The sequence below is a fragment of the Gorilla gorilla genome, chromosome 6 (genome assembly GCF_029281585.2).
Source record: "Gorilla gorilla gorilla isolate KB3781 chromosome 6, NHGRI_mGorGor1-v2.1_pri, whole genome shotgun sequence".
Taxonomy (NCBI): Eukaryota; Metazoa; Chordata; class Mammalia; order Primates; family Hominidae; genus Gorilla; species Gorilla gorilla.
The window spans coordinates 114,445,898-114,470,321 of record NC_073230.2 but is presented as its reverse complement, the minus strand read 5'-3'; the positions used below and the strand labels follow the sequence as shown (position 1 = coordinate 114,470,321).

The 24,424-nt window shown below is 47.4% G+C and overlaps 2 protein-coding genes and 1 pseudogene across 4 annotated transcripts in view; 1 reads left to right on the top strand and 2 right to left on the bottom strand.

Annotated features, from left to right (window-relative positions):
* RINT1 (RAD50 interactor 1) overlaps nt 1-1,510 on the bottom strand; it is a 35,407-nt gene extending 33,897 nt beyond the window's left edge. Inside the window, 3 exon segments of the mRNA XM_019031055.4 lie at nt 772-817; nt 1,288-1,325; nt 1,328-1,510. Of these exon segments, the coding sequence (XP_018886600.3) occupies nt 772-817; nt 1,288-1,325; nt 1,328-1,358 (115 nt within the window). The 5' untranslated portion in view covers nt 1,359-1,510.
* A 1,460-nt stretch (nt 1,511-2,970) lies between these two features.
* LOC101147495 (E3 ubiquitin-protein ligase RNF181-like) lies at nt 2,971-3,442 on the bottom strand (annotated as a pseudogene).
* Nucleotides 3,443-11,356: 7,914 nt separating this feature from the next.
* The window catches only part of PUS7 (pseudouridine synthase 7), a 66,441-nt gene continuing 53,373 nt past the window's right edge, over nt 11,357-24,424 (top strand). For 2 of the 3 annotated variants that reach the window (XM_031013484.3, XM_031013483.3), the window contains exon 1: nt 11,357-11,594. In XM_031013484.3, the coding sequence (XP_030869344.2) occupies nt 11,474-11,594 (121 nt within the window). In that variant the 5' untranslated portion in view covers nt 11,357-11,473. The remainder of the gene's footprint in view (nt 11,595-24,424) is intronic. The other variant, XM_031013482.3, reaches the window with a different exon arrangement.

The window sequence follows — 24,424 nt, the reverse complement described above, 5'->3', positions numbered from 1 at the left end:
CTAAGGGCCATGTGGTAATGTGGGCACCGTTTTTCTTACTGCTACACATTCCCAACTGTTTGCCACAGTCAAAAGAATCAAAAATCCCAATAGCAGAGCTATCACATGCTTTTCCCCTTCCTCTCCCAAAAAATGTCACTTCAAAGGTCCCTAAAGAGCCCTTGATTTGCAATGACCTGCCATCAAAGTAAAATGGCAAAAGTTCACATCCCTGACATATACTCCCGTACTAGGGAGGAAATGGTGGTACTGACCTTTTCCCCCTTTCCTGTCCAGTCCAAGATCCAGAACCCAAGTTAACCGTTGTGCTCTTGCCAGAGCAATTTTAAATTGCCAATTTACTGAAGGTGAACTAAACAACTGTCATTTGCCTCCTTTGAACCCAATTAGGGTGGTGGTCGTCTGTCCTAGATCATGGGCCCCTCCAAATTCCTGATGCTTAGTAAGTTGATGTTTCATTAAAATGACAGGCAGGCCCCAATTATTCTGAGTACTGTATGATAGGCAGACTTCCAGCGAAAACACTCTAGTCCCTGTACTAGGTATGGATCGGGAAGTGCTCTTCTCCAAAGCATCCCATATTTTACAATTTTAGAAAGACAAAAATATGTTTATCATGGTCATCAGTATGACCATATAAGCATGCTGTGCAGAAAACGATACTGCATCTAAAAGATAGGCAAAGAACCTTTCTCTATTGCAGACCCTGGAAGGCTGAGTTTGGGCGGGATAGCTGGGAAGAAAAAGCTAAGGTGTTTGGAGCTGGCTTACTTTTCTCCTCGAGGTTCTTTCTTTCGTCACCACTTTCAGAGCAGCACTAGAAGAAGAACAGATGTGACAAGCACATTAAGATTAAAGTCGTGGATGGAAAGCATACGGGGCTCCCAAAGGGCACCCACTGGAGGCCAGAGAGGTTCCAGACGCTCTCCCACTTTCTGAGCGACCAGGGCCGTCCGAATCAGGTACCTCAAAGTGCCACTTTCCTGGTGCCACCACTGCCACCTTCCCAGGAGGTCTGTGTCACCTCCGCAGGACCTGGAGTTACCTTGCCTGCCCACTAGGGCCACCTCCCCTAGAGAAATCTGTCATCTCACCAGGGCCGCCAAAGCCACCTCACGGGGACTACCGCCTCCTCTAGGAGGTCTTACAAGGGCCTCTAATCTAAGCCGCGGGAAGCACCTTCACAAGCTTACAGGGCCACCGCACCGGGACTATCTCCCCCGGGAGGTCTGTGCCACCTCAATGGGCCACCAATGTCCCCTCCCAGGGACGCCAGGGCCGTCTCACCGGGGCTGCAGGAGAGGCGCCGATCTCGCCGGCTGGTAGCATCTCGCCTCCGCGAGAGTCCTCGGTTCCATTCGCAGCCAGCGTGGCCTGTGGAGTCTGGCTAAGGCCAGCGACACACTGACCTACCCAGCCTCAGAGGCCGTAAGACTGAGTGCCACAGCGACTTCCTCTCGATGTCTCACTGGTTTCTTCCTCTCAGCCCAGAGAGGCCCTGCCCGTGCAGCCGCCGGCCGTGCTCTGTTCCTCCCCCTCCTGACCGGAGGTCGGAACGGCCACTCAGGAAGCGGGCACCCGCCCTTAAGGAGCTCCAGAGAAGGGATTCGCTCACTCCACCGCGGTAAAAGTCCACTCCACCGCGGTAAAAGTCCCCTCCACTTTATTGAAGCTCTTAATGATGGAACTTTAAGATATCCCTCTCCCAAAGCCTTAAATTCAATATGAATAATTTAAATTTATATTTTAGGCAATATCCAGATGTTCTGAGAGTGTGGGGGGCTTGTTGACTAGGAGCTTCGGTGCAGGGTTATTTGGTTCGAATGTTTAGTTTGGGGTTTCCAATGAATGTCAGTATCTTTAGATATTTCTTTTAACGTTGGTCAGAGTCCCTAGAGATGAGCTTCTGATTTCCTGCCTAGAGGGTGTAGAGGTGGTTATAAGCGTTCTGGGAGCTGAATGAAGAGAACAGAGCATCTAACATGTGTTTCGCCCAAAACCCTGTCTTTTACCAGGGAGGAGGAAAGGGAGCTACCTAGCAGCAAGGGTTGTGTAGAGGACCTGTGGACTTGACAGCCTCATAAACAAACTAACACGGAAGGGGTACCATAGAGACCATAACAAACAAGGGGGGGGGAAAGCAACCCTCAGAGGAAACAGAAACCACACGGTGAGAAGAAAAATCACATACATGTGCACAGAGATATATAATCGAGCTACAAATTACTATTGCAAGCATAAAACAAGGATACTGGCTGGGCGCGGTGGCTCACGCCTGCAATCCCAGCACTTTGGGAGGCCGAGGCAGACGGATCACGAGGTCAGGAGATCGAGACAATCCTGGCTAACATGGTGAAACCCCGTCTCTACTAAAAATACAAAAAATTAGCCAGGCGTGGTGGTGGGCGCCTGTAGTCCCAGCTACTCAGGAGGCTGAGGCAGGAGAATGGCGTGAACCCAGGAGGTGGAGCGTGCAGTGAGCAGAGACCGCGCCACTGCACTCCAGCTTGGGCGACAGAGCAAGACTCCGTCTCATTAAAAAAAAAAAAAAAAAAAAAAAACAAGGATACTATTTTTTAAATTACCTATTATGGGAACATAATCGTATATATTTATAGTGTTGCTCAGGCTGGGGTGCAATGGCGTTATCTCTGCTCGCAGCAACCTCCGCCTCCCAGGTTCAAGCGATTTTCCTGCCTCAGCCTCCCAAGTAGCTGGGATTACAGGCATGCACCACCACGCCCGGCTAATTTTGTATTTTTAGTAGAGACGATGTTTCTCCATGTTAGTCAGGCTGGTCTCGAACTCCCGGCCTCGGGTGAACCGACTGCCTTGGCGTACCAAAGTGCTGGGATTACAGGTGTGAGCCACCGCGCCCGGCCTTTTTTTCTGGGGCGGGGCGGGGGACGGGTAAAGAAACTTTTAATGAGGATTCAAGGTTTGTAAGGAAGATGCAGAGGACCCGCGCTCAGCCCCAGCCTCCTCACGTGTACATGGCTCCATGGAGGTTCTCCAGTCGGTTCTGCTGCTGCTGTTTTCGAGCCTTATCTCGTCTGTGCTCCTCATAAGTGTAGTCATCAGTGGGCAGCTCATGGCGGCACAAGGGACAGGAATTTGTCTTGCTTAGCCAGGGCAGAATGCAGCTGGAATGGAAAAGGTGATGGGAAGCATCTCAATGGCAGTCTCCTCCTCAGATTCCAAAAGATACGCGGGGCACTTGAGCTCAGCCTGAGAGCCTCTGATGACTGCCCTGGGGAGTTTCTCAACCACAATCTTGGCAGCTGGTGGAGGCAGGTGGTGGTCCCAATCTACTACCAACCCCAAGTCTTCAAAGTCCATCCTATTGAAAAGTGACCTTACCAGCTCCAGCACCATGTTGGTTCGAGTCTCCTGCTTGAGGGTCCAACGGCTCACAGTCGTGTTCATCGATATAGGACGCCATGGCTACCCAGCCGTCCGACATGTGATGTTTTGATACAGGTATACAATGTGTAACTATCAAATCCGAGTAACTGGGGTATCAATCACCTTGAGAATTTATCATTTCTTTGTGTTAGGAACAGTCCAATTCCACTCTTTTAGTTATTTTAAAATATGCAATAAATTATTAACTGTAGTCACCCTGTTTTATTGTTGTTGTTGTCGTCATTTGTTTTGGTTTTGGTTTTTTTGTTTGTTTTTTGAGACAAGTTCTCCCTCTGTTGCCCGGGCAGGAGTGCAGTGGTGCAGCCATAACCCGCTGTAACCTCAAACTCCTGGGCTCAAGGGATCCACCCACCTCAGCCTCCTGAGTAGCTAGGACTACAGACTGGCACCACCATTCCTGGCTAACTTTTTTTTGTTGAAACAGTGACTCGCTATGTTGCCCAGGCTGGACTCTACTCCTGGGCTCAAGCGATTCTCCTGTCTTGACCTCCCAAAGTGCTAGGATTACTGCCATGAGCCACTGCACCTGGCCCCTAACTGTATTTTTGGACCCATTAACCATCCCCAATTTATGCCTTCCTCCCTGCTACCCTTTCAGCCTTTGGTAACAATCATTCTACTCTCTATCTCCTTGAATTCAATTTGTTTAGTGTTAAGCTCCCACATATGAGAGAAAAGGATACTATTTAAAAGGAGCATTGGCTGGGCACGGTGGCTCCTGCCTGTAATCTCAGCACTTTGGGAGGCTGAGGCAGAACAAATTGCCTGAGGTCAGGAGTTCAAGACCAGCCTGGCCAACATGGTGAAAGGCTGTCTCTACTAAAAGTACAAAAACTAGCCAGGCCTGGTGGTGGGAGCCTATAATCCCAGCTACCCAGGAGGCTGAGGCAGGAGAATCTCTTGAACCCAGCAGGCAGCGGTTGCAGCGAGCCGAGATTGCACCACTGCACTCCAGCTGGGCAACAAAGCAAAACTCTCTCTCAAACATAAATAACTAAATAGATAAATAAATGAATAATAAAAGGAGCACTCACTTGTAAATGGGGAGGGTAAAAATAAATAAAAAGAGCATTCAGAGATGAAAAAATATGACAGCAGAAATTAAAATTTCAAGAGTGGGAAGACAGCCCAAGTGCAGTGGCTCACGCCTGTAATCCCAACATTTTGGGAGGCCAAGGCACATGGATCACTTGAGGCCAGGAGTTCGAGACCAGCCTGGCCAACATGGTGAAACCTGGTCTCTACTAAAAATACAAAATATTAGCTGTCCATAGTGGCACGTGCACCTATAGTCCCTGCTGCTTAGTAGGCGGAGGAACAAGAATTGCTTGAACCCAGGAGGCTTTTAATTTCTGCTGTCATATTTTTTGGTCTCTGAATGCTCTTTTTATTTATTTATTTTTATCCTGCCCATTTTCACAAGTGAGTGCCCCTTTTATTATTTATTTGTTTGTTTGTTTCTTTGAGACAGAGTTTCGTTCTGTTGCCCAGACTGGAGTGCAGTGGCACGATCTTGGCTCACTGCAACCTCCGCCTCTGGGGTTCAAGTGATTCTTCTGCCTCAGCCTCCCTAGTAGCCAGGATTACAGGTGCCTGCCATCATGCCCGGCTAATTTTTGTATTTTTAGTAGAGATGGGGTTTCATCACACTGGCCAGGCTGGTCTTGAACTCCTGACTTCAGGTGATCTGCCCACCTCAGCCTCCCAAAGTGCTGGGATTATAGGCATGAGCCACCGTGCCTGGCCTTTTCTTTGTTTTTTTTTTTTTTTTTTTTTTTGCTTTTTTTTCCTAGAACATTTATCAACATTTATCTTCCCACACTTTGTTTGTTTTTATTTTGAGACGGAGTCTCACTCTGTCGCCCAGGCCGGAGTTTATTGGCAAGATCTTAGCTCACTGCAACCTCTGCCTCCCAGGTTCAAGTGATTCTCCTGTCTCAGCCTCCCAAGTAGCTGGGACTACAGGCGTGCACCACCACGCCTGGCTAATTTTTGTATTTTTAGTAGAGATGGAGTTTCACCATGTTGGCCAGGCTAGTCTCAAACTCCTGACCTCAAGTGATCTGCCTGCCTCAGCCTCCCAAATTGCTGGATTACAGTTGTGAGCCACCACGCCTGGCCAAAAACTGGAATTCTGTACTTAATTAGTGAACTATGAATCAAATCTGAGGTTAGAATAAAAACGTGGGTTTTTTTTTTAACACTCTTGTAGTCAAGAATAAAAATAGACATTAAAGATCTCAAAAAATTTAGCTTTTGTTTTATTTATATATTTATTTGAGACAGAGTCTCACTCTGTCACCCAGGCTGGAGTGCAATGGCACGATCTCGGCTCACTGCAACCTCTGCCTCCCAGGTTCAAGCAATTCTCCTGCCTCAGCCTCCCGAGTAGTTGGGATTACAGGCGCCTACCACCATGCCAAGCTAGTTTTTGTATTTTTAGTAGAGACAGGGTTTTGCCATGCTCAGGCTGGTCTCGAACTCCTGACCTCAGGTGATCCGCCTGCCTTGGCCTCCCAAAGTGGAATCACAGGTGTGAGCCACCGCGCCCAGCAAGCTTTCATTTATTTCTCCTTTCTCGGGAAGCTACTGAAGGTTGTACTCCACTAAAATAAGACAGTAAACCAAGAATAAAGATGACATAGGATATAGGAAACAGAAAGATTCAACACAGGAACAGAGATGCCCTGAGAACAACTGTGCAATAGGCGTAGATTGGCGTAGGCCAGGAGGTTCCAGAAGAGACTGCTTCAGAAAGATGAAAATAGAACACCTCATCTAAACCTCTGGAAAGGGGAGATTTACACAATCATTGAGGGGTTTGGGCTTGGTCTAGTGATGAATAGTAAACTAAAATAAGATAATTATTAACTAGAGGAAAAACAAAAGCAGTACAGAAGAGAAGTAATCATAGTTTCTTATTTGCCTAAAATGTGAATGATATTTACCTAGTCATAATGAAGTAAACATAAATCCAAAAAAAGGACAGTATAAGGGATGGAAAGTTTGGTGGAGAAAGGGGAAGGAAAGAGAGCTAAATCTTTATTTTCCATTAAGTGAAGTCAGTAAATAATGTCTAAAAGTGAAAAATCAAGAAATAACAATACAAACACATTACATGGAGAGATTAAGGTAAATATCAAAAAAATTAGTTAAAAGAGGTGAAATGGGCCGGGCGCGGTGGCTCACACCTGTAATCCCAGCACTTTGGGAGGCCAAGGCGGGTGGATCACCTGAGGTCCGGAGTTCAAGACCAGCCTGGCCAACATAGCAAAAACCCATCTCTACTAAAAATACAAAAATTAGCCAGGCATGGTAGCATGTACCTGTAGTCCCAGCTAATCAGGAGGCTGAGGCAGGAGAATAGCTTGAACGTGGGAGGCGGAGGTTGCAGTGAGCCAAGATCATGCCATTGCACTCCAGCCTGGGCAGCAGAGCAAGTCTCTGTCTCAAGAAAAAAAAAAAAAAAAAAAGAGGTGAAATGACTGCCTTTGAGAAGATAGAAACAGGTGAGGGCTGAAGTGGGAATACAGTCCCTGCTGCTTCATTGCAAACCTTACAAAGTTTCTACAGAATTATTTGACTCTAAATTACAACATGTATAATTCTGATAACAATTAAAAATAAAATTAAAGGAGAAAAAATAATGCCCTAAACCCAAATTTTGGCTTCTGAAAAATCCACTTTCTGATAAAGGAAATAGGGAAATAAATAATTTAAGATTAAATGTACAGTTTTGACAACAGAAATGTTGGCAATGACTGAGGAAACACAGAAAACAGTAAACTACTATCTGGGGCATAGAGAAAGGCATCCGAAGTGGACAGCATAGTAGTCAATAATAAGGATGAAAGAAGAGAGAAAGTGTGTGTGATAGGCACCTAGCAATCTGTACTGTGAGGTGGAGTTAAAAGCGGGATACTGTACGTTATACATAATAGACATGTTAGAATGGAATTTTGAAGTCGAAGACAACATTCAACTGTTACATGTTTATTAGAAGAAGTTGGTACTAGGAAGAGGTTTTGAACACTTTTGTGTTATTTTAATTAAAAAACCAATAAAGAGTTGCCCATTTTGGAAAACAGAAAGCTAAAAATGCATGTTTCACTTGTACCTTGACCTAGGCAGTTTTGGCTGAAATGCAAAAAGAGTAAGGTTTGTCTAAGAAACCTTAGAAATGGCCAAAGAAATGTGAAAAATCTTTCCTCCAAATCTGTTTATGAGGAGTTGGGCTGCACTCTCAGAGTTTTTTTTTTTTTTTTTTTTTTTTTTTTTTTTTTTTGAGACAGAGTCTCGCTGTTTCACCAGGCTGGAGTGCAGTGGTGAGATGTCAGCTCACTGCAACCTCCGTCTCCCAGGTTCAAGCGATTCTCCTGCCTCAGCCTCCCAAGTAGCTGGGACTATAGGTGAGTGCCACCACACCCAGCTAATTTTTGTATTTTTAGTAGAGATGGGGTTTCACCATGTTGGTCAGGATGGTCTCGATCTCTTGGCCTTGTGATCCGCCCGCCTCAGCCTCCCAAAGTGCTGGGATGACAGGTGTGAGCCACTGCACCCAGCCTCTCAGAGATTTTTTTTTTAAGCCTTTACTTTTTTAGAGCAGTTTTAGTTTACAGCAAAATTGAGAGGAAGGTATAGAGATTTCTCATATACCTCCTGACCCCACACTCCCATAGCCTCTCCCTCACCAAAGTGGTACATTTGTTATAATTGATGAACCTACATTGACACATTATCACCCAGAGTCCATAGTTTACATCACTGTTAGTGCTGTAGATCAGCAGTTCCCAACCTTTTTGGCACCGGGACTAGTTTCATGGAAGACATTTTTTCCTCAGACTAGGGGGTAGGAATGGGTTTCAGGATGAACTGTTACACCTCAGATCGTCAGGCATTAGATTCTCATAAGCTGCGTGCAGCCTAGATCCCTCACATGTGCAGTTCACAATAGGGTTCTCGCTCCTATCAGAATCTAATCCCACCACTGATCTGACAGGAGGCAGAGCTCAGGCGGGAATGCTGCAGTGCAGCCTGGTTCCCAAAAGGCCACACTGACTGGTACCAGTCCGCGGCTTGGGGGTGCTGGGGACCCCTGTTGTAGATTTTATGGGCTTGGACAAATGTATCATGACATGCAGCCAGCATTACAGTATCATACAGAATAGTTTCACTTCCCTAAAAATTCTCTGTGCTCCACCTATTCATCCTTCCCTTTCTCCTAACTCCTGGCGACCACTAATTTTATTACTGTCTTATACAGTTTTGCCTTTTTTAGAATGTCATTTTGTCATTTAGTTGGATTCATATAGTGCGTGTCCTTTTCAGATTTTTTGTTGTTGTTGTTGTTGTTTTCTAGACAGAGTCTTACTCTGTCGCTCAGGCTGGAGTGCAATAGCATGATCCCGACTCATCCTAACCTCCACCTCCCAGGTTCAAGCAATTCTCCCGCCTCAGCCTCCCGCGTAGCTGGGATTACAGGTGTGTGCCACCATGCCTGGCTAATTTTTTGTATTTTTGGTAGAGATGGGGTTTCACGGTGTTGGCCAGGCTGGTCTCGAACTCCTGACCTCAAGTGATCCACCTGCCTCAGCCTCACAAAATGCTGTGATTACAGGCCTGAGTCACCATGCCTGGCCCAGATTGGCTTCTTTCACTTAGTAATATGCGTTTAAGGCTGGGCATGGTGGCTTACGCCTGTAATCCCAGCACTTTGGGAGGCCAAGGTGGGCAGATCACCTTATCTATTTAGATCTCAGAATAAATAAATAAATAAAATAAAAAATATTTATTTACGTTTCCTCCATGTCTTTTCATGGCTTGCTAAGATCATTTCTTTTTGGCACCAAATAATATTCCATTGTTTGGATACAGCACAGTTTATTCAGCTACTGAAGGACATCTTGATCTTTTTTTTTTTTTTTTTTTTTTTCGAGACGGAGTCTCACTCTGTCCCCCAGGTTGGGGTGCAGTGGCATGATCTTGGCTCACCACAACCTCTGCCTCCTGGGTTCAAGCAATTTTCTGCCTCCGCCTCCTGAGTAGCTGGGATTACAGGCGCCCACCATCACGCCCGGCTAATTTTTGTATTTTTAGTAGAGACGGGGGGTTTCACCATCTTGGCCAGGCTGGTCTTGAACTCCTGACATTGTGATCTGCCCACCTCGGGCTCCCAAAGTGCTGGGATTACAGGCGTGAGCTACCATACCCGGCCCGTCCTTAAGTTTTGGCAATTATGAATAATGCAGCTATAAACATACATGTGCAGGTTTTTGTGTGAACGTAGTTTTCAACTCCTTTAGGTAAATATCAAGGAGTGTAATTGCTGAATTGTATGGTAATAATATATTTCTTTTTTTTTTTTTGAGACAGAGTTTCCATCTTGTTGCCCAAGCTAGAGTGCAATGGTGCGATCTCAGCTCACTGCAACCTCCGCCTCCTGAGTTCAAGCGATTCTCCTGCCTCAGCCTCCCAAGTAGCTGGGATTACAGGCGCGTGCCACCACGTCTGGGTAATTTTTTGTATTTTTAGTAGAGACGGGGTTTCACCGTGTTGGCCAGGCTGGTCTCAAACTCCTGACCTCATGATCCGCCCACCTCGGCCTCCCAAAGTGCTGGGATTACAGGCGTGAGCCACTGCGCCCGGCCGGTAATAGTATATTTCATTGTGTAAAAAACAAAACAAAACAAAAAAACAAATTGGGCAGGGCATGGTGGCTCATGCCTATAATCCCAGCACTTTGGGAGGCCTAGGCAGGCAAATCACTTGAGGTCAGGAGTTCAAGGCCAACAGGCAAAAACCCCGTCAAAAAAATTAGTCTGGCATGATGTCAAGCAGTCGTAGGCCCAGCTACTCAGGAGGCTGATGCAGGAGAATCGCTTGAACCCTGCAACAGAGTGAGACTCTCTCTCAAACAAAATAAAACAAAACAGAAAAACTATTAGAGGCTGGGAGCGGTGGCTCACGCCTGTAATCCCAACACAGAGGCTGAGGCAGGCGGATCACGAAGTCAAGAGTTCGAGACCAGCCTGGCCAACATAGTGAAACCCCGTACTCTACTAAAAATACAAAAAATAAGCCGGGCATGGTGGCGCGCGCCGGTAATCCCAGCTACTCGGGAGGCTGAGGCAGGAGAATCGCTTGAACCCGGGAGGCTGAGGTTGCGGTGAGCACCGATCGCGCCATTGCACTCCAGCCTGGGCGACAGAGCAAGACTCCGTCTCAAAAAACAAACAAACAAACAAAAAGCAAAAAAACTATTAGAGCCTGGGCAACATAGTGAAATCTTGTCTCTACCCCCCACCCCCCAAAAAATTAGCCTGGGTGCGGTGGGATGCACCTGTAGTCCCAGCTACTTGGGATACTGAAGTGGGAGGATTGCTTGAGCCTGGGAGGTCGAGGCTGCAGTGAACTGTGTTCACGCCACCGCACTCCAGTCTGTGCGACAGAGCGAGACTCTGTCCAAACCAAACCAAACCAAAACAAAAAAAACCTATGATCCGGTTTCTTGAAGCAGATCCTATGGCAAGCCATCAAGCCAGAGCGGTAAGAAGTAGGAAGATGGTGCTTTTAGATCCACTACATTCCCAGGATCAAATGTAGAACAATATTTAGTCCCTAAAGTGATTCTCTTTCCATTATTGTTAACTGCGTGGTCGGTGCAACGTGAAAGGGCCACAACTATGTGAAGGAAACACTTAGAATATAACACCAAAGGAGGCAATCGCTGTCTTAGACTTTCTAAAGATCTAAAGAACTCTTAGATGCTTGGTGAAATCGCTCTCTGCCGCTGGTGCGACTCAGGCTCGGTGGCGAGGAAGGTCCGGGGTGAACGCGCGCAGGCTGGGAGTCCGCGTTGGGGTGCTCCCTGGCTTGCAGGCCGCTCCGAGGCGGTGGGCCGGGGGCGGGGCCGGCGGCAGGGAGCGGACTCCGCCCCCGGGGCGGGTCCAGTCGGGCCGCGGCGCGTAGCTGCGCCGCACGTGTGCGAGCCCGGCCGCCGGTGAGTCGGCTGGAGCGCATCTGGTCCTTGGCGCGGAACGCGCTGCTTATGCCTGGCCGCCCTAGCCCCTGGCTCATCCAAGTGGCCTTCGCCGCTCTCTTGCGTCCCAACCAGAGCGCTGGCCACCTCGCCGCCCAGCTCACGCCGCGCCCGCGCTCCCAGGCTCCGGGTAAGTGCGCGGCCTCCCCGCGGCCGCCGGGGCTCCTCGGCCTGGCCCTGGCCCCAGCCCCAGCCCCAGGGCCCCGCCCCAAGAGGCAGTGCGGACTGGGAAGGCGGCCCCGCAGTGGTCAGAGCCCGCGGCGCCTCCATTATGGATCGCGCCCGCGGGAGCACGGTTGGAACCCGGTGGGTCCTGCGCTTCGGCGGTGCAGGCGCCGCTCTCCGCTCTCCGCTCCCCGCTCCCCGCTCCCCGCTCCCCGCTCCCCGCTCCCCGCTCCCCTCTGCCTGGCCAGTCGTCCGGAGGCGCCGCGCCCGAGCGCTCCCCTCTTCCCCGCGCGGCGCTGTCCGCCGGGGGCCCCCTTCCCACTCCTCCCTTTCTTTGCCCCGGACGCTCCCTAAACTCTTGTTCCTCCGTCAGAGGAACACTGGCCCTGAAGCCCTTCACGGTGCCACTGCTTCGCCGCGCCTGCCTTCTGTGGGTCCAGCCCACGTGTTCCACCCCTGTGTCATGCGTCGCCGCTCACTGGGAGCCTACTAGGCGCCACGCGGGCTCTGGGGACTGCTTGCTTTGTATGCATTTCCCAGAGTAGGAGTGGACGGGCTGCAGACTCAGAGTGCTTTCTCCAGCCCTCAAGCTGGGTGAATGCTTAACGAGTGGATGGAGGTGCTGCTGTGCAAGCTGAAATTCGAGTCCTCCTCGTCAGCCCTGCGCAGAGGGGTTTAGAAGCACACCTTCGTTGCCTGCCGAGTAGGGTTGGCAAAGAGTTTAGTTTTTCAAATATTTGGTCCCGTCAGACTACTTTTTTTTTCCATTCCAAAAATAAGGGTTACTAAGGTTCCCCCCCATCCCCAAGCCTCTAATCATCTATGAAATGACTATGCCCCATTGGCCTGGGGGAGCCTCGACTATTGAGGGATCTGTCGAAAATCAGACTGTACAACACTATTGAAAAGGGGATGGTTAGGCAATTGTTAGGTTCAATCATTAGGAAAGTAGCCAACAGTACGTACTTAACAACTCCTTGTGAACATGTTTTTGGTTTTTTTATTTTTATTTTTTAAAATTTTTTGAGGCAGAATTTTGCTCTTGTTGCCCAGGCTGGAGTGCAGTGGCGTGATCATCGCTCACTGCAGCCTTGAACTCCTGGGCTCAAGCAATCCTCCCACCTCAGCCTCCCAAGTAGCTGGGACTATAGGCATGTGCCACCACACATGGTCTCGCTGTGTTGCCCAGCCTGGCCTCAAACTCCTGACCTTAAGCAATCCTCCTGCTTTGACCTCCCAAAGGGCTGGAATTACAGGCTTGAGCCACCACACTCGGCCTTGAACATATCTTTGTTTATTGATTTATTTTTTTTAGACGGAGTCTCGCTCCATCACCCAGGCTGGAGTGCAGTGGCACGATCTTGGCTCACTGCAACCTCAGCCTCCTGGGTTCAAGCGATTCTCCTGCCTCAGCCTCCGGAGTAGCTGGGATTACACGTGCACGCCACCATGCCCAGCTAATTTTTGTTTGTTTGTTTATTTATTTATTTGTTTGTTTATTTATTTATTTATTTATTTATTTTGAGACAGTCTCGCTCTGTCGCCCAGGCTGGAGTGCAGTGGCGCAATCTCCGCTCACTGCAAGCTCCGCCTCCCGGGTTCACACCATTCTCCTGCCTCAGCCTCCCGAGTAGCTGGGACTACAGGCGCCCGCCACCACGCCCGGCTAATTTTTTGTATTTTTAGTAGAGGCGGGGTTTCACTGTGTTAGCCAGGATGGTCTCGATCTCCTGACCTCATGATCCGCCCGCCTCTGCCTCCCAAAGTGCTGGGATTACAGGCGTGAGCCACCGCGCCCGGCCTAATTTTTGTATTTTTAGTAGAGATGGGGTTTCACCATGTTGGCCAGGCTGGTCTTGAACTTCAGACTTCAGGTGATCCACCCGCCTCAGCCTTCCGAAGTGCTGGGATTACAGGCGTGTGCCACCACACCCGGCCTTGAACGTGTCTTTTGATAGAGGCAGGGGCATGCATGTACTGTATTAATGAAACAGCGTTTTTCCTTACCTAGGAGAGAGAGAGAACAATCCAGCTGGTCATACTGTCGACTAAGTTTGCTCCGGTTTCAGGTCCTTTACACGTGCTGTTCGGGCTGCCTGGAGCTCTCCTCACACACATCTTTTCCTGTCTGGTTCTTCCTTGTCTTTGCGCAGAAGTCTCCTCTTTAGACGAGGCATCACTGAAGAACACCCCTCTTACTCTCAGCCCCTTACCCTGTTTTAATTCTTTGGAGCTTGCATGTCCTGAGATTAATTTTATTTTGTTCTCAGATATATTCTCAAATACATTGTAAGCTACATGAGGACAGGAAATGGTATTACCCTTTTCTTCCAGTGCCTACAACAATGCCAGACACATAGGACACTTGCTCAATAAATATTTGCAGAATGAATGACCCTCATAGACTTAATGATTTTGCATATTAGAATGCAGTGTGTCTGCCGGGCCTGGTGACATCATGCCTGTAATCCCAGCACTCTGGGAGGCCGAGGCAGGCAGCTCGTTTGAGGTCAGGTCAGTAGTTTGAGACCATCCTGGGCAACATGGCGAAACCCCCTCTCTACTAAAAATACAAAAATTAGCTGGATGTGGTAATTTTAGCCCATGCCTGTAATCCCAGCTACTCGGGAGGCTGAGGTAGGAGAATCGCCGGAACCCTGGAAGTGGAGATTGCGGTGAGCCGAGACTGCACCACTGCACTCCAGCCTGGGCAACAGAGGAAAATTCCATCTCCAAAAAAAAAAAATTTAGTGTGTTCTCTGTGCTCTGGCCCTAAAGAAAATGCTCACTATTGTGAGAGCTATAGAGATTACTGATAATTTGCAGGGGATGGAGGAAAGATGTATTTACAAAGTGAAAGTTGTGGATAGTTTTGAAATATAATATGATAGAATTAAGACTAATGGCTGTTTTTGTAGGTTGGGCGCGGTGGCTTAGGCCTGTAATCCCAGCCCTTTGGGAGACCGAGGCGGGCGAATCATGAGGTCAGGAGTTCGAGACAATCTTGGATAACACGGTGAAAGCCCATCTCTACTAAAAATACAAAAAATTAGCCTGGTGTTGTGGCAGGCGCCTGTAATCCCAGCTACTCAGGAGGCTGAGGCAGGAGAATCTCGTGTACCCGGGAGGCAGAAGTTGCAGTGAGACGAGATTGCGCCACTGCACTCCAGCCTGGGCAATAGAGTGAGACTCCGTCTCAAAAAATATACAAAATAAAATAAAAAATTATTCAAAAAAAGACTAATGGCTGTTTTTCTGATGTTTATTTTGGAGGAATTAATTAATAAGGGACTGTTTGGCCTGGGCAGTGGTGCACACCTGTAATCCCAGTTGAGGCAGGGCGGATCACTTGAGCTCAGGAGTTTGAGACTAGTGTGCAACATGGCAAAACCCTGTCTCTACAAAAAATACAAAAATTAACTGGGCATGGTGGCACATGCCTGTAGTCCCAGTTACTCGGGTGGCTGAAGTGGGAGGATCGCTTGAGCTGGGAGGTCGAGGCTGCATTGAACTGAGATCACGCCACTGCACTCCAGCCTGGGTGACAGAGTGAGACACTGTCTCAAAAAATAAATAAACAAACAAGAGACTGTTGTTAGTGTTATATTAAAATTTTGAAAATGCTAAACTTAATTTTTGTTACAGGTGTAAAGGATTTTATTTTATTTTTTGAGACAGGGTCTTTCTGTCACCCAGGCTGAAGTGTAGTGGCACCATCACGGCTTACTGCAGCCTCAACGTCCTGGGCGCAGTGGATCTTCCCACCTCAGCCTCACGAGTAGCTGGGACTACAGGTGCATGCCACCTTGCCCGGCTTATTTTTATTTATTTTTTGAGACAGAGTCTCCCTCTGTCACCCAGGCTGGAGTGCAGTGGCGCAATCTCGGCTCACTGCGACCTCTGTCTCCCCAGTTCAAGCAATTCTCCTGTCTCAGCCTCCTGAGTAGCTGGGATTACAGGGGCACACCACTATGCATGGCTAATTTTTGGATTTTTAGTAGAAACGGGGTTTTGCCATGCTGGCCAGGCTGATTTCGAACTTTTGACCTTGTGATCTGCCCACCTCGGCCTCCCAAAGTGCTGGTATTACAGGCATGAGACTCCACACCCAGCTGCCTGGCTAATTTTTTAATTTTTTGCAGAGACATGGTCCCACTATGTTGTCCATGCTGGTCTCAAACTCCTGGTCTCAAGCCATCTGCCTACCTGCATTTTTTCAGAGATGAAGTCTCCCTCTGTTGCCCAGACTGGAGTGCAGTGATGTGATCGTAACTTACTACAGCCTTAAACTGGTCTCACACAGTCCTCCTGCCTCAGCCGCCCTGTTAGCTGGGACTACATGCACACATGCCCAGCTAAGAGTACTTCTTAAAGCTTAGTTGGTGAATCTAGTATTTTAATGAAAAGGGTTTAAAATACTGTTAAAATTATAATATTTCTATTCTCAGTTGTCTCATTTGGAGTGCAGAGGAAACAAAAAACATTATTTTAGCATTCCCTCCAAAGAAATGTGAAGGATTGGCCGGGCGTGGTGGCTCATGCCTGTGATCCCAGCACTTTGGGAGGCCGAGGCAGGCAGATCACCTGAGGTCAGGAGTTCAAGACCAGCCTGGCCAACATGGTGAAAACCCGTCTCTACTAAAAATACAAAAATTAGCCGGGCGTGTTGGCGCATGCCTGTATGTACTCTCAGCTACTTGGGAGGCTGAGGCGGGAGGATCACTTGAACCCAGGAGGTGGAGGTTGCAGTGAGCAGAGATCACACCACTGTACTCCAGCCTGGGTAACAGGGTAAGACTCCATCGCCAAAAAAAAAAAAAAAGAAAAAAAGAAATGTGAAGGATTTTAAGTTTTGGGGAAAGTATCAGAGGAGTTCATTCTCTTCCTGGTTTAACATCAGGCTTCTGGTCTATGGGGTTTTACTTGACAATTAAGATACCATCATTACTATCATGGATAGTGTATTTGTGCAGCATGTTTTCTTAAAATTTTTTCTTTTAAATATGTCAAAAAACGCATAAAACTGCCCTCTCCCCCCTTTTCACATCTAGTAACTTTATATCTTCATTCAAGATAGAATGCTTGGGCTTTCCTGACTGCAAAACTGATTTCCTTGGGCCTCTCACCTTGGGGTAGTCAGGCTTGTTTTATCTTTCCAATTTAATTCTCTCAGGCCTCTTCTATGTTCATAAGATCACCTCTCTCTCCTCTCCCCAACCCTCAATTTAAAAATTATATTCCAGTCCAGGTGTGGTGCCTCACGCCTGTAATCCCAGGACTTTGGGAGGTCGAGGTGGATGGATCACCTGAGATCAGGAGTTCGAGACCAGCCTGACCAACATGGTGAAACTCCGTCTCTACTAAAAACACAAAAATTAGCTGGGCGTGGTAGCGGGCGTCTGTAATTCCAGCTACTCAGGAAGCTGAGGCAGGAGAATCACTTGAACCCGGGAGGTGGAGGTTGCTGTGAGCTGAGATCAGCCAAGATCGCGCCATTGCACTCCAGCCTGGGCAACAAGAGCAAAACTCTGTCTCAAAAAAAAAAAAAAAATTCCGTTTCAGCTTCCCTTTCACGTAGTTCCTGCTTGCGAAAATGACACTAGTTTGAGTTTTGCCTTTCCTAGTCCAGAACTCTGAACAGTTCTTCTAGTAAATATGCTCTCAGCTTTTAGGCATATAGGACAGAACTTAGAAAAATATATATTAAGTGATTTAAAAATCATTGGTACTATATATACTTTAATAATTAATTTGGGCCGGGTGCGGTGGCTCATGCCTGTAATCCCAGCACTTTGGGAGGCCAATGTGGGTGGATCACTTGAGGCCAGGAGTTTCAGACCAGCCTGGCCAACCTGGTAAAACCTGGTATCTACTAAAAATACTAAAATTAGGCCAGGCGTGGTGGCTCACGCCTGTAATCCCAGCACTTTACAAGTTTGAGGTAGGCGGATCACCAGGTCAGGAGTTTGAGACCAGCCTGAGCAACATGGTGAAACCCCATCTCTAGTAAAAATACAAAAAATTAGCTGGGTTTGGTGGCACGTGCCTGTAATCCCAGCTACTCAGGAGGCTGAGGCAGGAGAATCGTTTGAACCCAGGAAGCAGAGGTTGCAGTGAGCCGAGAACACACCACTGCACTCCAGCCTGGGCAACAGAGTGAGACTCTGTCTCAAAATAAATAAATAAATAAAATAAAATACAAAACTTAGTCGGGCCCAGCTACTCAGGAGGCTGAGGCGTGAGAATTGCTTGAACTCAGGAGTTGGAGGTTGCAGTGAGCCGAGATTGTGCCACTGCACTCCAGCCTGGGTGACAGCAAGACTCTGTGTCAAAAAAAAATTAATTTGTCTATGATAGGGCCATTGACTTAAACAATGAAAAATGTAATTTCATTTGAAATTTAAAAGTGAGTTTAGTTTATTCTTGTCTTTTCAGTTAGTATATCAAGAAAAAGAGATCAGACAGATGTCCACAAATATCAAGAAAAAGACTGGCAACCTAAAGGCCTGTTGTCAACCTAAAATAATCAAAAGCGTCAGAATCTAGTACAAAGAGAAATTATTCAAGTGCAAAGTTTGAGGATGTCCCACCTGGAAACACCAGTTCTAAAAAAATGGAGTCAAAGTTCTGAAGTAGGGAAGTTTAGGTTTTATATAGGCAGAGACAGGAGTTTTTAGCAGGATTACAACATTTTTCTTACAGGGTTGGCACATAGTTACAGCAATTTGATTGGTTATAGGCAGTGTTTCTTTTTGGGGAGAGTACATTGGGGAAGGTGTAATAGTTATGGGTTTTCTGTCATACGGTTTAAGCATAAGCAGGACACCAAAGGGAAAGTTCCTCTCTAACAAGGGTCATTAATTAAGAATTTTTAGTCATTGTAGGCCGGGCGCAGTGGCTCACGCCTGTAATCCCAGCACTTTGGGAGGCCAAGGCGGGCAGATCACGAGGTCAGGAAATCGAGACCATCCTGGCTAACACAGTGTAACCCAGTCTCAACTAAAAATACAAAAAATTAGCCAGGCGTGGTGGCGGGCGCCTGTAGTCCCAGCTACTCGGGAGGAGGCTGAGGCAGGAGAATGGCGTGAGCCCAGGAGGCGGAGCTTGCAGTGAGCCGAGATTGCGCCACTGCTCTCCAGCCTGGGGCACAAAGTGAGACTCCGTCTCAAAAAAAAAAAAAAAAAAAGAATTTTTAGTTATTATATGGAACAGGAAAAATGAAAGTAAGCTAATCTGTAATCTGAAAAACAGAAATTGTAACCATATGTGACTCAGATCATAGTCACATCTCTCTCAAGGCTTAAAAAGTGTTTTGGGGATTCCAACAGCTTTTAGATTCTGTTTTCTTTTCTTTTCTTTTCTTTTTTTTGAGATGGAGTCTCGCTCTGTCACCCAGGCTGGAGTACAGTGGCGCGATCTCGGCTCACTGCAAGCTCGGCCTCTCGGGTTCATGCCATTCTCCTGCCTCAGCCTCCTGAGTAGCTGGGACTACAGGCGCCCGTCACCACGCCCAGCTAATTGTTTGTATTTTTAGTAGAGACGGGGTTTCACTGTGTTGGACAGGATGGTCTCGGTCTCTTGACTCGTGATCCACCTGCCTCGGCCTCCCAAAGTGCTGGGATTATAGGCGTGAGCCACTGTGCCCAGCCAGCTTTTTTTCTTTTTTTAAACTCCTCCAGACATAACAACAATACAGTTCAGCTATGTAAATCATCCATAATAACTATTTTTTTTTTTTTTTTGAGACGGAGTCTTGCTCTGTCACCCAGGCTGGAGTGCAGTGGCACAATCTCGGCTCACCGCAAGCCCCACCTCCTGGGTTCACGCCATTCTCCTGCCTCAGCCTCCAGAGTAGCTGGGACTACAGGCACCCGCCACCACACCTGGCTAATTTTTTTGTATTTTTTAGTAGAGACGGGGTTTCACCATGTTAGCCAGGTTGGTCTCGATCTCCTGACTTCGTGATCCGCCTGCCTTGGCGATCCGCCTGCCTTGGCCTCCCAAAGTGCTGGGATTACAGGCGTGAGCTACCGCGCCCAGCCCATTAATAATAACTATTAAGGACTAACAGTTGAATAAGAGGAGCTATTACAGACCTTTGGCCAAGTCATCACATTTTACTTTTACAGAGAAAGAAACAGATTCGAGAGGTTAAGTCACCCACTTAGTAAATGGCAAAACCTAGATCTGTCTCCAAGATTGTTGAGAGGGGGAGGCCTGACCTTTTTTCCGCATAAGGAGAGGAGGTGAATATTTTGCTGACTGTGAAGTCCCTGTGCCAAGCTGTGTGAATGGCTGTTATTGGCCACTCTTTCTTCCTTACTGAGAGTTCTGGCCTCTGGAAGGGCATCAGGATCTCCTGGTAGAGCTGTGATGCCAGCTGGGAAGCTTGTATGGTCATTGGGGAGGCATTGCAGGTTTTCGGTAAGGGCATGTGTGACACAATGTGATGAGTGCCCACAGATCATCTCCACTGGGATGTCTCCCCAGGTACCTGCAACACCACAGGACTATGGGTGGGCTCATCTTCTTCCAACACCTGCTCTTCTTTCTGGGGCCCTCATATCAGGAGGACCACCACTGTCCTCTCAGTTCCCCAGGGATGGAAACTTGAGTCATCCTGAAGTATTTCCCCTTTCCTCCCACATTTGTCACCTTCTCCTGTCCCTGCTACTACTTCCTAAATGTTCTTGAAAGTTGCCTTTTTCTGTCTCCCTTGCTTCAGCCTTAGATCAGATTATATTAATTTCTTGCCTAGATTACAGCTGTACCCTCTTACCTGGTCTTCCAGCCTAACCCCAGTTTCTCTTCAAAGGGGTGCCACAGAATCTTTCTAAATTACAAATTCAGTGGTGGTCTGGTTTTCAGGTTGTGACTCCCTCCTTGTAGCCTCATGTGGCCTCCGCCCCCTCCCGAGCTGTAACCCCAGACTCTCCTTGTATGTCTAACCCCCACAGTGGGCGATGAGTTCTTTTGCTCTTCCAGCACTCTGTGAGCTCCCACGCCCCCATACCTTTGCACATGCTGTACCTGTGACCCCAAATGACCTTCTTCTGCTTTTCCTTCCTCTTCCTTATGCCACAAAATTTGGCCCAGGCATTGTTGTCTTTGGTTAGGTTTTGTCTTCGGTGTGTTCTCCCGGTCCTTGTGTAAGCCCTGGTCCATTTTCGTCTCCTTCATTTGTACAAAACCTCTGAGGGTAGTTTTGTTGCTGTAAGGTGAGAGTGAAATCGTATCAGCATTTCATAAACCAGCGTTCTTTTTTTGACTACACCTGTTCAGGACAAAGAGTAAGTGCTTTTTTCTTTGAATTAGGGATACTTTTATGTAACTACAGTTGTGGTCTACTTCTATTCCAGTTTCAGTTTCTTCCATTTTCTGTATTTAATTTCTTGTCTTTCAAAGGATTTTTTTTTTTTTTTGAGACAGAATCTCCCTCTGTCACCCAGGCTGGAGTGCAGTGGTGCAATCCTGACTCACTGCAACCTCCGCCTCCCAGGTTCAAGCGATTCTCCTGCCTCAGCCTCCTGAGTAGCTGGGATTACAGGCGCCCGCCACCATGCCTGGATAATTTTTTGTATTTTTAGTAGAGATGGGGTTTTACCATGTTGGTCAGGCTGGTCTCGAACTCCTGACCTTGTGATCCACCCGCCTCAGCCTCCCAAAGTGTTGGGATTACAGGCGTGAGCCACTGCACCAGGCCTCCAGAAATTGTTTTAACTGACATTTTTTTCAATCCTCTCTCTCCTATTTTTTGTAGCTGTCATAATACTTTTTTGTTTTGTTTTGTTTGAGATGGAGACTCGCTCTGTCGCCTAGGCTGGAGTGCAGTGGCGTGATCTTGATTCAGTGCAACCTCTGCCTCCTGGGTTCAAACGATTCTCCTGCCTCAGCCTCTCAAGCAGCTGAGATTACAGGTGTGTGCCCTCACACCCAGCTAATCTTTCTATTTTTACTAGAGAGGGGTTTCACCATGTTGGCCAGGCTGGTCTCGAACTTCTGACCTCAGGTGATCCACCCACCTCAGCCTCCCAAAGTGCTGAGATTTCAGGCATGAGCCATGCGCCTGGCCTGAACCACAGTACCCAACCACTTTTTTTTTTTTTTAATGAAAATTTATTCTTAAATGTACAACAGGCTCCAAGACCATACTTTAAGTAGCTATAGGTGGCAAAAGATGTTATGGCAGGGAATACAGATGTTTAAACAGGAATGGGGCCAGGTGCGGTGGCTCACGCCTGTAATCTCAGCACTTTGGGAGGCCGAGGCGGGCAAATCATGAGGTCAGGAGTTCGAGACTAGCCTGGCCAACATGGTGAAGCCCCGTCTCTACTAAAAATACAAAAAATAAGCTGGGCATAGTGGCGGGCGTGCCTGTAATCCCAGCTACTTGGGAGGCTGAGGCAGGAGAATATCTTGAACCCAGGAGGCGGAGGTTGCAGTTGAGCCGAGACCGCACCACCACTGCACTCCAGGCCTAGGTGACAGAGTGAGACTCCATCTCAAAAAAAAAAAAAAAAAAAGGAATGGAACCAAGGGTCACCTTTGCCTCAAGTACAAGGAATGGCTAGCTTTTTGCTGGATTTCTTAATACCACCTGTGACCAGGGGGCCCTTCCCTGTCGCTTTTAGCCCAGGGAGTTTCTTCTACTCCTCTTTTATTCTATTTGAAAGCCTTGTCTTCCTTGTCCATCTCCTTGGCCACTTCCTGAACTATTTTAGGGGCTCCTTGACACCTGTGAGCCACGCAAGCACACTGTCCCTGCGGTCCCAGCTCACTTACCCTCCCGTCATAATCCTTTTTTGCTTTTACTTTTTGCATGTACTTGTTTTCTGATTTTCTTTTTGTTCATGATTTTGGACAAAATCATGGTAAGATCAAATATGGATTCTTAAAATTTAGTTAATCGGCCGGGCACGGTGACTCACGCCTGTAATCCCAGCACTTTGGGAGGCCGAGGCGGGCAGATCACAAGGTCAGGAGATTGAGACTGTCCTGGCCAACACGGTGAAACCCCGTCTCTACTAAAAAATACAAAAAATTAGCCGGGCGTGGTGGTGGAGACCTGTAGTCCGAGCTACTCGGGAGGCGGAGGCAGGAGTGGGAGGCGGAGCTTGCAGTAAGCCAAGATCGTGCCACTGCACTCCAGCCTGGGCGACAGAGCGAGACTCCATCTCAAAAATAAATAAATAAATAAATAACATTTAGTTAATCATCATTATTATTTTGCTGTAGATGCTTATATAGGTGGCTTTCTTGTTAACCATGCCTTGGAGAACTAGCATATTTATTTTCTGCTCATTTGCTTTATTTATGGATATGTTTACTACGTTCATCAGTATGTTACCTTCAGCATCTTGTATGTAATTAACATAGAAAAAGTTTTATCCTTATTTTACCAAGAGCATCAAATTAGACCAGACATGGTGGCTCATGCCTGAAATCCCAGCACTTTGGGAGCCCAGTGTGGGGAGATCACTTGAGGTCAGGAGTTCGAGAGCAGCCTGGCCAACATGGTGAACCCCTGTCTCTACCAAAAATTACAAAAATTAGCCAGGCGTGGTGGTACACGCCTGTGATCCCAGCCACCCGGGAGGCTGAGGTAGGAGGATGGCTTGAGCCCAGGAGGTGGAGGTTGCAGTGAGCCGAGATCGTGCCACTGCTCTCAAGCCTGGGCAACAGAGTGAGACCCTGTCTCAAAAAAAAAATTAAAATTTGCCATTTTAACCACGTGTGCAGTTCAGTAGTGTTAATTGTATTCACATTGTTAGGCAATCACTATCCAGAACTTTTCATCTTGCAGAACTATATCTCTATACCGCCTGTATGACACCTCCCCATTCCTTTTTTTAAATGGGGTATGACAGGTATGGCTTTCATGTCAGTAAGCGTGGTTATACAATATATTTTTTTTATTTTTTATTTTTTGGAGATGGAGTTTTGCTCTTGTTGCCCAGGCTGGAGTGCAAAGGCACAATTTCAGCTCACCACAACCTCCACCTCCTGGTTTCAAGTGATTCTCCTTCCTCAGTCTCCCGAGTAGCTGGGATTACAGGCATGTGCCACCATGCCCTGCTTATTTTGTATTTTTAGTAGAGACGGAATTTCTCCTTGTTGATCAGGCTGGTCTCAAACTCCCGACCTCAGGTGATCTGCCTGCCTCAGCCTCCCAAAGTATTGGGATTACAGGTGTGAGCCACCGATCCCGGCCACAATATTTAATCAGTTTTTTGAAAGGATAATACATATACATCAAACAAGCTTCAAATGATTACAACCATGTTATTGAGTGAGAACAGCAAATTTCCCACCTCAGTCCCCAGCCACCACTTCTAGACCTTCTCCTAGAGGTAACCACCCTTCCCAGTTTCTTGTCAATGTTGCTACATATTGTTCAGTTTATGTACCCAAGTTTCATTGCTCTTAATGTTTTGCTAATATAAAAGCACTGTGGCCAGGCGGGGTGGCTCACACCTATATTCCCAACACTTTGGGAAGCCAAAGTGAGAGCATTACTTGAGCCCAGGAGTTCAAGACCAGACTGAGCAATAATAGCGAGACCTAGTCTTTACAGAAAAATAAAAATAAAAAAACTAGCCAGGCTTGGTGGCATGCTGCTGTAGTCCCAGCTACTGGGGAGGCTGAGGCAGGAGGATTGCTTGAGCCCAGGAGTTGGAGTTTGCAGTGAGCTGTGATCATGCCACTGCACACCAGACTGGGTGAAAGCGCCAGACCTTGTCACTGAAAAAAAGAAAAAAGTATGGAGATGAATATCCTTAGAGCTAAAACTTTATT